This window comes from Leopardus geoffroyi, chromosome A2 (assembly GCF_018350155.1).
Source record: "Leopardus geoffroyi isolate Oge1 chromosome A2, O.geoffroyi_Oge1_pat1.0, whole genome shotgun sequence".
Taxonomy (NCBI): Eukaryota; Metazoa; Chordata; class Mammalia; order Carnivora; family Felidae; genus Leopardus; species Leopardus geoffroyi.
In genome coordinates, this window is record NC_059331.1 from 22,125,841 (window position 1) to 22,138,277 (window position 12,437).

General features: G+C 44.5%; 1 protein-coding gene across 20 annotated transcripts in view; it reads left to right on the forward strand.

Moving 5' to 3' along the window:
- CACNA1D (calcium voltage-gated channel subunit alpha1 D) overlaps nt 1-12,437 on the forward strand; it is a 304,061-nt gene that overhangs the window by 154,581 nt on the left and 137,043 nt on the right. For all 20 annotated transcript variants that reach the window (XM_045493195.1, XM_045493194.1, XM_045493180.1 and 17 more), the window contains exons 5-7: nt 1,412-1,554; nt 5,686-5,838; nt 6,360-6,556. In XM_045493195.1, the coding sequence (XP_045349151.1) occupies nt 1,412-1,554; nt 5,686-5,838; nt 6,360-6,556 (493 nt within the window). The remainder of the gene's footprint in view (nt 1-1,411; nt 1,555-5,685; nt 5,839-6,359; nt 6,557-12,437) is intronic.

Below are 12,437 nucleotides of genomic sequence, written 5' to 3' on the forward strand. Positions count from 1 at the left end.
GAAACCAGTTATAAGTTTGGTCTATTTCCCTAGTCATAACTAGGGAGAGCCCATCTGAAGGTTTGAAAAGGTAGAGACTTGATTTATTCCCCCCTAGCGCCACCTCCCTCTCCCCCTGCCTGGGTCACTGCTAATTGCCATAGTGTTGTTAAAACAAATGGCTGGTCTTTAAATGCCCCAGAGCGATATGACTGTGCCCAATCAGGACTGTAATCAGACCACCCTGTATTTTATGGACTTAGTGTCTTGGCAATCCGGAGGCATGCCAGTGAGGGCAGAGTTTCTACTTTGGCTGCTAATTAAACTTTAGAAACCTTTTCTCTGTTGTTGGGCCAATCATCCCCACAATCTGATTGGCCAGAGTTGATTCTATTTGAAATGGGCAAATTTATATTTATTCTGAAAAACAAGCAATAATTCCAAAGAATAAATGTTTATTTGAAAGAGCAAAAGTAACTGTCAAGTGAGCAGATAGTCTGAAAATAGCTTTATCCTAAAAACCTTTGGAGAGTAGGAAAAAATGTGTTGTGGCTGCCAGATACAATATTATGCACATTTCAAAAGAGAAGATGACGATATTAATACCTTACCTTGGTTTACTGCTTCTGGCCTTTGCACATCTCCTCAGCATCTGTGATTTACATCATTCCTTGAACATCCCTTCCTGGGAGGGTGGAGGTGGGTGTGGGTGTGTCGGTGGCTGTACCAGAAATGGTATAACACATTGATTAAGATTCAGTACTTTGAAGTCAATATTCACCCATTGATTTACTCATCAGATAAGTTTTGAGTGGCTTCTGTGTTAAGAACCGTTCTAGGCACTAGGCTTGAACAGACTAAATGAGCAAATGAACAACACAGATTAAAAGTCCCTGCCCTCATGGGACCCACATCCTAGTGGGGCTGACACACCTGGATTTCATACAATAGTTCTACCCTAGTAGTGTGACCTTGGGCAAATTACTTGTTCTCATCAAGTTTGTTTCCTCACTTGTGAAATAATAAGAATTACTACTGCATAGCACTTTGTGAGGATTGAGATGATGTATAAAGTGCTTGCACCTAGTGAATGTGTATAAATGGTAGCCGCCATGTTTGTTTCCTTGTTACTTCTGTTTGGGCAATTCCACTTGTCATCATTGGATCCACGGTGAGCCCCTCTTCTGTGGGGTCTGACTTGGTCAGGGATGCTCTGTTGGCAGGAAAACAGATGACTCAGTCCTTGTTTCCAGTCTTGTTACATGTAGGGGTTGCTTTCGGGATTCAAATGCTTGCCTTTGCCTTGCTTCCCCTTTATTTAGGCAGCAGCCCCACAGAATTAGCCCTTGTTCAGAAATAACTACTATTATCATCCTGTTTTGCTTCCCTGGGTGACAGACTCTAACAATTCTTCCTTTCTTCCTTTTTTCAGATTGTTTAGTGTAATTCTGGAACAATTAACCAAAGAAACAGAAGGCGGTAACCACTCCAGTGGCAAGTCAGGAGGCTTCGATGTCAAAGCCCTCCGAGCCTTTCGAGTGTTACGACCACTTCGACTAGTGTCAGGAGTACCCAGTAAGCACGTCTTGTTTCCTAAAGCCAGGTGTTTGTTGACTTGTTTTTCTTCTGGGTGGGGCTCAGGATTCTGGAGCTGAGTGTTGCGAGGTGAGTTGCTGTGTGCCAGCCAGGGGGTCCGCAGATGACCACGGAGGCCTTCACAGTTCACAACACACTTTTGCTTGTGTGGTCATTTTGGACCCCAGTGATAGCCCCAAGAAAGGGCCAGTGGCAACTGTTGTCTTCCTGATATTGCGGGAGAATCTTCTCTCGCACAGACATGGAGTGAGTGGTGACACGGGGCCTTGAGGTCAGGCTTCCTGCTTCCAGTCTGGTTTTCCTCTTCGGACACCTTGCTGCTGCAGCCTCCTCCTGCTCCCAGGCCTGCCTCCTCTGAAAATGGTGGTTTGTGCAGAGGAGGGTGACAGAGGGCTCACAACCAACTGCCTTTCTTCAAAGCGAGCAGCAGCAGGAGGCTGGACTCCCAAAGAGTCTACTCTGCTCTCCACTATTAAGAGTTGTGCCCATGTGGCTCTTGGGAGGGGAGAGGTGGATGCTTCTGGGTCTTCTCTGGGGTTCTGTAGGACTGGCTTGCAGGTTGTTGTGAGGACTGAAAGGGATAATATGGGGAGAGTCCCCAGTTCAAGGTCTGGAGCACAGAGGTGGCCCTCCGTGGTGAGAGATGCTGTTTTCTCCACTAGGGTGTGTACCCCTCCATGCCAAGTCCTAGTCTGCTTTTTGCTCTGGACGTCTAGGCCAGGTTGAATGCCACCTGAGTTGGAAAGGATGTCAGGTCGGTACTCTGTCCAGGAGCTGCAGGCTGCTTCTGCTTCTCTGAGGAACACGGAGCGTGCCGCTTCACTGGGCTCTGCCCCTGCGAGGATGCCCCTGCTGGGGACGTGAGGGTAGACGTCCTAGCACCTCTCCAGCGACTGTGGTGGTGAGGTGGCTGCCTGCTCCGGCTGGAGGAAGGATCTGAGATGACAGGGTGTGTCTGTTTTTCACGACTCATAAAGCCATCAAAAGAGCACAGATCATGTTTTTGCCTTTCCAGAAGTTCTTCATGAAATTTTTATTAAACCTGTTGGCACTCAGGACACACCAAAAATTCTCTGGAAAAAAAAAAAGATTTCCAAATTTAACATTTGAAAATGTAGGAAGTGGTGTTTTATGTGTACTTGTTTTTCCAGATGGTTCATTTATTTTCATTGAAAAAGATCAGCACAAGTCAAAACCACAGAACTGTCTGGAAGCAATTGAGAAAAATAGAAATACCTTGGAAATGACTGGTTCTCTTATGTGTAACACGATGAAATGAAAAGTTCAGTGAGCAAACATGTTCTTTCAGATTTAGTCGTTATAGCTTAATCTGATCTCAGAGTAACCACGACAACCTTTTCCCCCTCAAAGAGCACACGACAGGGCAGCTTGCTTACAGTGTGTGTTGTAAGGACAAGCAGGTGCTGTGACTTTGCACGTGCACGACTGGCCAGTGAAGCTCTCCGAACTCCTACATCATTGTTGTGGCTTCCTTGCCTAATGAGGTTTTCACTAAATGCCTTGTGTTCCCAGATGCTCTTGAGAACAGTTTTAAACTATATTTCTTTCTTTTCTTCTTTGTAATGTGATGGGGTTCTGCATCACACTGTCCCAGAGGTGGACGGGGAGAAATGGGGACCTAAGTCTTGTGTGAGGACTTTTCAGCCCATATTTATTCACTGCGCTAGTGGAGGACATCCATGTCTCTCATCAGCCCCCACAGGGCTTTGGGGAAATGGGTCAGAGGCTCTGGGTCCTGATGTTTCCCATGCTGGTTGGCAACTGGGGCCTAGTGATTTTTTAAGAACTCCGAATTTTTTAGAAATGCCAGGGAAGGTGTGACTGTTTACACTTACCTGGGAATTGTCTCGTTCCTTCTATAGAGAATTCAGACTGTTCTATAAGACATGATTTTGTGTTTGTTCGTGAATATATATTTATTTGTTGGGAGGTAAATGTGTATTTCAAAAGGGAGTGCCTCAGGCTTTCATGGAGTTCTTAACCATCCATGCTCTGATAATATTTGTCAGAATCCTGGACCATCAAGTGGGAAAGAACCCTACAGATCATTTGATCTCTGTGCATCATCTTTTAGACAAAGAAGCCGAGGGCTATGGAGGGGTAGCAACTTGTGCAGATTCTCATAGCCAGTGGGTGGCCAAAAGGGAGCAGACACACTTTCTTCCTGTTCCTGGCTTAGTGTTCTTCCCATTCCATCCCACTCTCTCCTTAACTGGAGTCCCATGAGCTCTACTGTACACACTGATTATGTACAAAGGAGTCCAATGTCAGGAAAGTCTACATGTTCACATGAAGATAAACCTCATTATCTCATAAATTTGGCCAATCTGAAATACAGTAGTTACAATGAACAAACACGTTCATGAAACATACAGCTCACTACCATAGAATTCAGAAGCACTAACTGCCAGATGATTTCGAATGGACCATCCATGTCTTAAAAAAAAAAATCCCTCCAAACAAAAAAACAAACTCCTGTCCAAGTAGATAAGAGCAGATACTTCTTTTTATCTATTTCTGATAGAAGGTGAAAACATTAAAAATTTATTAATCATTTGTTTTTCTAAAACCATTTGAACATTTAACTATCTGAAGATAATACCTAGGATTTAGGTTGTAATATGGGTCTTGGAAAGATAGGCTCTTCCTGAGTGAAATCTTCTCAGTTTACCCTCCCCATCTCATCCCTCACATCTCTCCGTGGACTTCCAATCATGGTTAACTTTTGTTATTATCGCTAATGAATATTCTTCTCTTCACTTGGTGTGTTCTGATTTCTGTCTTACTTGCTTCTAGCGTCTTGGCATCTTACACTCTTTTGTTCTTTGAATATGTGTAGGGAGCTGTGCTCCTGGGCAGGGGTTGGGGGTGGGGGGGGGGGGGGGAAGAACCCAGATGCTAAACACAGGAATTAGGAAGCCTGGCTGCAGTGTGGGTTCTGGTTTCCTGCCCAGCACCCACCCTCAGTCTCCAGCTTCTGCCCACCCCTCCTGACCTGAGTACTACTCCACAAACCCTCCTTCCACAGTCTGTCTTGTCGTGTGTTGTGGCTCTGAGCATTGCTGTATACAGGGCTTCCGGGTACTCCTGTCGCCCCATCTCTCAGGTCCATGTAGCAGTGGCAGCACACTTCCCTCTTAAGGTTAGGCCCGCCATCAAACATCCTGGGTCTAAGGGGGCTCTTGCCCCTCTCCCTCCCTCCTTCAATCCAGGAGAGCCTCCTTTTTGACATTTTTGTTTTTGTTCAGGCGCACAGGTCTGCCTCAAGACCCTGCCTCCATGGGCACCTTCTCCTCCTCTCAAACTCAGCTGCTAGATTCATCATGATCCTCAGGCTGTCCTGCTTGGAGAGCCCAGCACTCCCCAACAACTTCTCTGCTGGCCTCACCTCCCGCTGCCTTGTTCCTCTTTCTCAAGAGTCTGCCTTTGCTGATGGAGAAAAGTCTGGCCCTGTAACCCAAGTTTAAAACCCAGAGCTACCTAGCTGCAATCTGCTTTTTCTTTCCTGATCTTCTCTCCACTGTTTGACCACCAACCAAGACTCACTGGCCTGGCCCACGTTCCTGGCTCACCTGCCATGCTTCTGATGCTCTTCCCTCTGTCTGGAGCAGCCCCTCTCCCAGGCCCACCTGTGGAAATCCATCCTCTTCCACCCTTGGGCCCTAGCAAGAGAGGCGCTGCTACCCAGTCCTCTGTCTTATCCCCATTCAGAAGTGATGTCTTTCTTTTTTTTTCTTAAGTTTATTTATTTACTTTAAAAGAGAGAGAGTGTGAGCAGGGGAGGAGCAGAGAGAGAGGGAGAGAGAAAGTCCCAAGCAGGGTCCATGCTGTCTGTGTAGAGCCCTATGCAGGGCTCAATCTCATGAACTGTGGGGCCAAGACCTGAGCAGAAATCAAGAGGTGGATACTTAACCAACTGAGCCACCCAGGTGCCCCTAATATTAATTTAATGTTAAATATCTCTTTGAATTTTATTACTGTGTGTCATATATGGAGCAGGCACCATTAGGACTTTTATATATATATATAACCATCCATCCATCTCCTTAAAGAATCTCCCTGGCTCACAAACTTCTTTCTCTCTTGCAGGTTTACAAGTTGTCCTGAACTCCATTATAAAAGCCATGGTTCCCCTCCTTCACATAGCCCTTTTGGTATTATTTGTAATCATAATCTATGCTATTATAGGATTGGAACTTTTTATTGGAAAAATGCACAAAACATGTTTTTTTGCTGACTCAGGTGAGTAATGAAAAATGGTAGCTAGCCTAGCTTTAAAAAATTTAATTTTCCTCCCAATAGCTTACATGGTTTGGGGAAAATCTAAAACAAAATGGCGGGGGGGAGCCAAATATACCAGTAAATGTACTGAGCCAGTTCTTAGTGTGAATTGTGTTCAGAATAAATGAGGATTTAATCTCCTTTTCTATCCTGATTTCTTATGTAATGTGTCCTGGCAAACCAGATGAGGTACCCCCAAAACTAGAACATGAGAGGCATCACTAGCATTGTTCTCTGTAGGCTTAAGAAAGGTTCTATAGAGTCAGGACAGAGGAGGGAGCAATGGATTCTGAGTACCTAAGTGTCATATGCCACAGAAGAGGGAGTCTTTGAAGTGGACCTTGAGGGTCAAGTGGGAGTCTGAGACAGCACCGGTGGGAGGCAGGTGTTCTAGGCTCTGACAAGGGCACTCAGCTTCCACCAGCTCTGGGCTTCCTGGTGTTGGTGTCTTGAGTGGTGAAGCCTGTGTGCTCTGTTTGCAGATGTCATAGCTGAAGAGGACCCAGCGCCGTGTGCGTTCTCAGGGAATGGACGCCAGTGTGCCGCCAATGGCACGGAGTGTAGGAGTGGCTGGGTTGGCCCAAATGGGGGCATCACCAACTTCGATAACTTTGCCTTCGCCATGCTCACCGTGTTTCAGTGCATCACCATGGAGGGCTGGACAGATGTGCTCTACTGGGTAAGCGGCTGGAGGATAGTGTGTGGAGTGTTCTTTCTTTGGATAAGAGTGCTTCATTTGTTAGCACCATTGGAGACTTAGCTGAGAAAGAAACCCTGGAAGTCAGTTCTTTGGGAAGGGAAGCAGACCCTCTCCTCACTCAGCGAGACTCATTCTCTTTCCTCCTCAGGTCTTTCATTTCCATTCCAGAAAGCTGCTGTGTAGTATTGGCTGCCTCACTCCCCAGTGCTGTTTGGTGTGCCTGCGAGTCCTTGTTTTGAGGTCACTCCTGAGATCAAGGCTATTGTGATTTAAACTCTTAGAGAGCCAGGGGCTATTGTCCAAGTTAAGAGGCCCCTGGACTTCCACAGGCTTGGTCTTTTTTTTACGTAAAGGTGGGCTGCTCTACCAGATCCTAACAAAAGATAGGGAGTATAACTTGGATCCCTTTCATGCTTCCCATGAACTTAGTGCAGCCTTAAGGCCAAAATGGATTTTCCTTATTTTATACTGTTTCCCTCTTGCCTTTTCAGCGTTACCATAAATTAGCCCAGCACAGCCCCTACCTCTCTCTTCCTTTCTCTTTGGAGCTATAGAACTCTGGCAGAGAGGATTGGAAAGGCACGTCAAACTTCCAGGGCTGGTGGACCCATCCAACCTGCCATGAAAACAGACTGATGCCCTTTCTCTGACTAAGGTCTTGCTCTCTGTTCCTGACAGAGCCAGAAGGCTTTGCTATAAATGAAGAGCAATAGTATTTTAACTGCTGTTTCTCAGAGCTGAGTTTGTTTATTTATTTAGTAGAATTTGAAAAAGCTCACAGAAGTTTAGAAATTATTTTCCATGGCACAGATTGCTGGGAAAAACCAGCTGATGTGCAGATTTTGAGCCTAAACCCAAGTTCAAATGAGATTAATCAGGATTCCAATAATTATTAGTTAAAAGGCAGTTAGTAATAAAGTACTTTCTTGAATGGGCAGTCTTTAGTTAGAAGGCCTACAGATTGAGAAGTAGCTTTGGCAGTATCTACATTGTAGATACTCTATAGGGCTTCATATTCCTTTATAACTTCAGAGAACACGGCACACAATGGTTTTAAATAGGTTTTGCTTCCCTTCACCAATGAACACTATGCTTACAGGATTGTAGAAATCTCTATATATTCAATGTTATGCAAAGAAGGTATATTTTTATCTTCTTCTCCAAAGCGTGAGTCCAGTTTAGTAAAAAGTTTTAAGCATCACTAACATGTTGTATCTTGTTTCTCTTTTCTCTTCCTTTTTCTTATTGTCCTAGGAAAGAGAGAATGTGCATGTGTGTGTGTGCGCACGCGTGTGTGTGGGCATGCATGTCTATATATTCATAAGATAATGTCTTTCATGAAGAGGAAGAAGGAGGGAAATTATATTGGATGAGCCAAGATCATGGCCAAGGGAAGGGGACCTTCAAATTAGGTAAAGGGTTCATTGTCAGTGTTAACTTCTGAGTTGCAAATCCTAGTTAGATTAGTTGAGATCTCAATCCTGGTTTTGCCTTGAAGTTTCTGATAAATAGAAAACGCTTCATCCAAATAGCCCAAACTCTGATCCTCCCCATCCCTGCAAATGGTACAGGAAACAACATCTTGATTTAAAAAAAAATCTGTGACTGTTCTCAGCTCTGTTGTCCTCTCTGTTGTCAGAGTGAATTGTCCAATGTGCCTGATCCAATGTGCCTTGACTAATGCACAATTTCATACCGTATTTTACGTTTTTGCACATGGACTCTTGACAGTTTTCCTGTCGTCTAGCAAGTGAAAACTAATGTGTGATTAAAGGAGAGAAAACTCCATACACCCAAAAACAAAAGTATCCGTTGCTTTTGGAGCACCTAGGATTGCATAATTATTATCTCTATCATTAATATGACAGAGTTAATAATTTGACAATATAATAATTATATTCTCTGTGAATTACAGGGCATCTTTATTCTGATGGAGGAGCTCAAGTAATTTACCAACATTATCCCAGTCTGTATCCCTTTGTAGAAAGTCTGGATTTTGAAGACCAAGCAGTGGTATACAGAGAGGCCACTGAACATACAGGACCCAGGGTCCTATAGCAAGTGGTTGTGGTTCTTAATCCAGGGGTTTGTAGATCCAGGGGTCTGTAAGGGGCCAGATAGTAAGTACGTTTGGCCTTGTGGACCATCATATCCCTGTCACAACCACTCAATTCTGCCTTCTGCCTATGCCACGCAGAAGCAGCCATAGATAACATGTAAATGAATGGGTGTGGCTCTGTTCCATTAAAATTTTATTTGTGGACACTGAACTTTGAGTTTTATATAACATTCATGAGTCATGAGACAGTCTTTTGATTTTTACCCCCCAACTATTTAAAAATGAAAAAGCTATTTTTAGCTCAAGCGTTGTGCAAAAGCACGTGGTGGGCTGGGTTTGGCCCACACGTCATAGTTTGGTGACCCTGCTCTAGACTGGAACCCAGCACTCTTTCCTTGGTATTCCCTACTGTCAGAGGTTTGTGAACCATTGTAGAACACTAGGGGGCAGCTAAGTCATCTCCCATACAGTTCACTAAGGTCTCTGAAACACATCAGGTTTAATTATTCATTGATTATATTTATTAACTCATCAGAGAGATAAGCAAGAGCCAAGGCACTAAGCCTTCTTAATATTGAATGGACCACGGTCAGGTGGAAAATACACAGCTGTGTTCCAGCACAGAACATCCTTGACCAGCACGGTGCCTGGCACAGAGCAGGTGCTCAACGAATGCTAGTTCCTCTTGCCTCTCATTGTACACTCCCATCACCTCAGTGTGGAAAGGCCATGTTTAAATATCGGTTTTTATGAACAACTAGGGTGGAAAGGGAACATCTCGAGAGATAACTAGGGAGATTAGATTATAAATATTGATTGCAAGAAAATTTCTCAATCCTTCAGGTGTTTGTATATAGTGGGCACAATCTTTGCCAGGGATTATTTTGCATCTTGTCAAGTTTATATTCAGGCAGTGTTCTCAAGCTCATTGATGCCGTAATTCTCAAGAATTTCTGGAAAAGGGCTGGCAGGGTCTTGAGAAATTTACAGATGGGTCCAATATACAGGAAAACATACTTAGAGAACTGTTTGGATGTGTGGGAGTGGGATCATCAATTTCTGGTGGAAAAAAAGTTCTTGTGGAGCTCTTTTATAAAGTGAGTTCCGTAAGCATAATTAAGCTGCCATCTGATCCACACGTATTTGTTGTCTACGGAGGCAGCAGGGTGTAGGTCAAGGGAAGAGCATGAAGGCTGGTTAGGGCTGGGTGTATGGCCTTGGGTAGGTCACCAGAACTCTCTGGGCTTTAGTTTTCTTTCTGCAAGATGCACAGTTAGAATACGTTCTTTAAAGACATGTCTTTAAAGGTAGGAAATTGAAATAGTGTTGGTTTCAGGAGAGAGCTACTCATGTATTAATCATTTACGGCCTCCTGCCTTAGTGCCAGGCTCTTTCCTCAATGAACACACCTCTGGAGGTGCTGGCTGCCAGACTCGAATGGGAAGTCCACATGGTCACACTGACAGTCTACTTCCTTCAAGACGCCTGGGAAATTCCTCCCTCATTGGCCAAGGGCTTGCCTTTCTGTGCCTCTCTCTTATTCCCTACTCATAGGAGCCCCAGCCAGTATACCAAGTTCCCAGTAGTGTTTTCAACAGTTAGAAAAAAACCAAAAAGCCTTAGGTTGGTCTTTAATTGAAGACATGAATGTACATTTCAGCCTTTGAAATGAGGGGGGAAAAGGAAACTAAATAGAATGTTATTTTCTAGGCACCAGGTGATACTACCTGATGGCTTTGATACAAATCTTTCAAAAATGAATCTAAATTGAAATGCTTCAGCTCATGCTGAGTTTTTCATTGTTGATAAAGACCACACAGACACAATCCCAAGCAGAGTCTTTATTTTCATTTGGGTATTTTTCAGAATAGCTTACCAGTTCTGACTTGTCCCATGTATATGATAGGGTCTGAGGAATACTAGCCTCTGAAAAGAGACTTGGGTTGAGAAGGTTTTGTTTGGAGAAAGACTGGCCTTTAGATACTAAGTTTCATTTCTCTTCCCACCTTCTGGAGATTTAGACAGTTTTCTGTGGCCTTTGCTGTGGCCTTCTCCCCAGCCCACAGCTGTCACTCCAGTTGATATTTCTGATCCAAGCAAATGTGACTCTGTCCAACACCTACACCTAAGAAATTAAAAGCTTCCTTAATTAAAAAAAAAAAAAAAAGTGCCTTCCCAAGTGGAGCAGACTGCCGTTCCTAGCATTCCCTGGAATAGCAGACTGGGGCCTGAACGAGGACTGGTAGAGCATTTGACTTGGCCACTGACTTTGCCAGCGCTATGTGGGACTGAGGTCTCCTGTTGGGAGTCCTGGACTTTGCACATCCTTCCCTCACCCCATGGGCATGCCCTCCCCTGTCACCTGCACTGCTCCTGCAGAGAGGAAACAGGCCCAGAGAGGTCTCCATGGAAGGCCCTGACTCCAGGCTGGGCTCTGGCCACTACACTGGACAGCCTGGTTCTTCTCTTCCACACACCGAGTTTTTAAATAAGTTTAGTGGTGGTGTTGCTTTGGAAGAATGTGCCTGTGCCTTCCTGCTGAAATTAGTTTATCCAGCTTAATTAGATCAACAATTGCAGCCACGGCCCTGGTTCATTCATTACTCTAATTGCCAGTGTAAGATGTGCAGAGTGATACGAGTTCTATTAAGCACATCAATTTTCATGTGGCCGAACAGGTGTTTCATAAGGGATTTAATGTCCTCTCCCTAGACTTCGGCAACAGATGTTAGGTCATTTTTTTTTTTTTTTTTATGTTCTCTTTTCCTGTTTGGCTTCTGCGTGAGGCAAACATAGTGAAATACATGCGCCTCATTCTGTAAAGCTAAAATCTGGAGCCAAATAATGTGGAAGAAAGCACATGCTTAAAAGCCTAAGGGGCTTTCACCTGTGAGGCAAGAATGGTCACTCTTCCCGACTACATATAGTTCTACTGACCAAAGATTCTGGGTGTTCCAGCAAAGTCAGGCAGAGGGGTCATTCATTCTGTCCCTGGACTGGTCCTTAACACCTCCTTCCTTGGAGAAGTGTTTGCCTAATGTAACACTGACCTGTGCTGCTGGCAAGTTCCATCTAGCCGTGAACCTTGAAGCACCTCTTTGCTCCTGCATGAAGGCTGCTCATGACCAAACCTCCCCTGTGACAGTCTGCCCCAGGGGCCAAGACTGACTGTGATGCTTGAGCTTGTTTCAGTAGTAGCAGCACAGGGTTCCTTTGGACCAGCTTTCTCTCACCTGGTGTCAGTCAGCTCACAGCTGGAGCCAGCTCTCCCAGGTAGCTCATCTAGGTCAAGGCTAGATGGGGGGGGGGGGGGGGATAAGGGCTTCTTTCCTTCTCCTGGGTCTGTCCTCAGGTGCAGTTGGGAAACATCTCATTCCCAAAAGCACTCTTGAATGTGTGTCAGCTAGTTGACTTCTGAGCACTTTGTTGCATTAATTTGGCCCTGCTTGCACTCACTGATGGCAGATAATCTAGATTTCAGATGGGTTAGGTTTCTTTGGATTGGTTAGCTTCCAATGGAAATGTATTATTTTAGGTGTTGTTTTAAAGAACTTACCGAGTTAAATGTTGCAAGTTTGTCTCTATTAAGACTTTTCCACCATTACAAAATTTAAAAGCAAGATGTTCTAACAACTTGGGTAGGGTAGAAAATACTTTCCAGATAAGCACGAGCTTTGTCCTCTACCAAGATCTATTTTGAAAGTCCATGATCAAGACTGTTTCCAGTGAGAAAGAGCCAGATTCCAGCTGATTTCCCTGCCTGTGTCAAAGTGTGCTGTTATTTGCCCCCAAACTTTGATG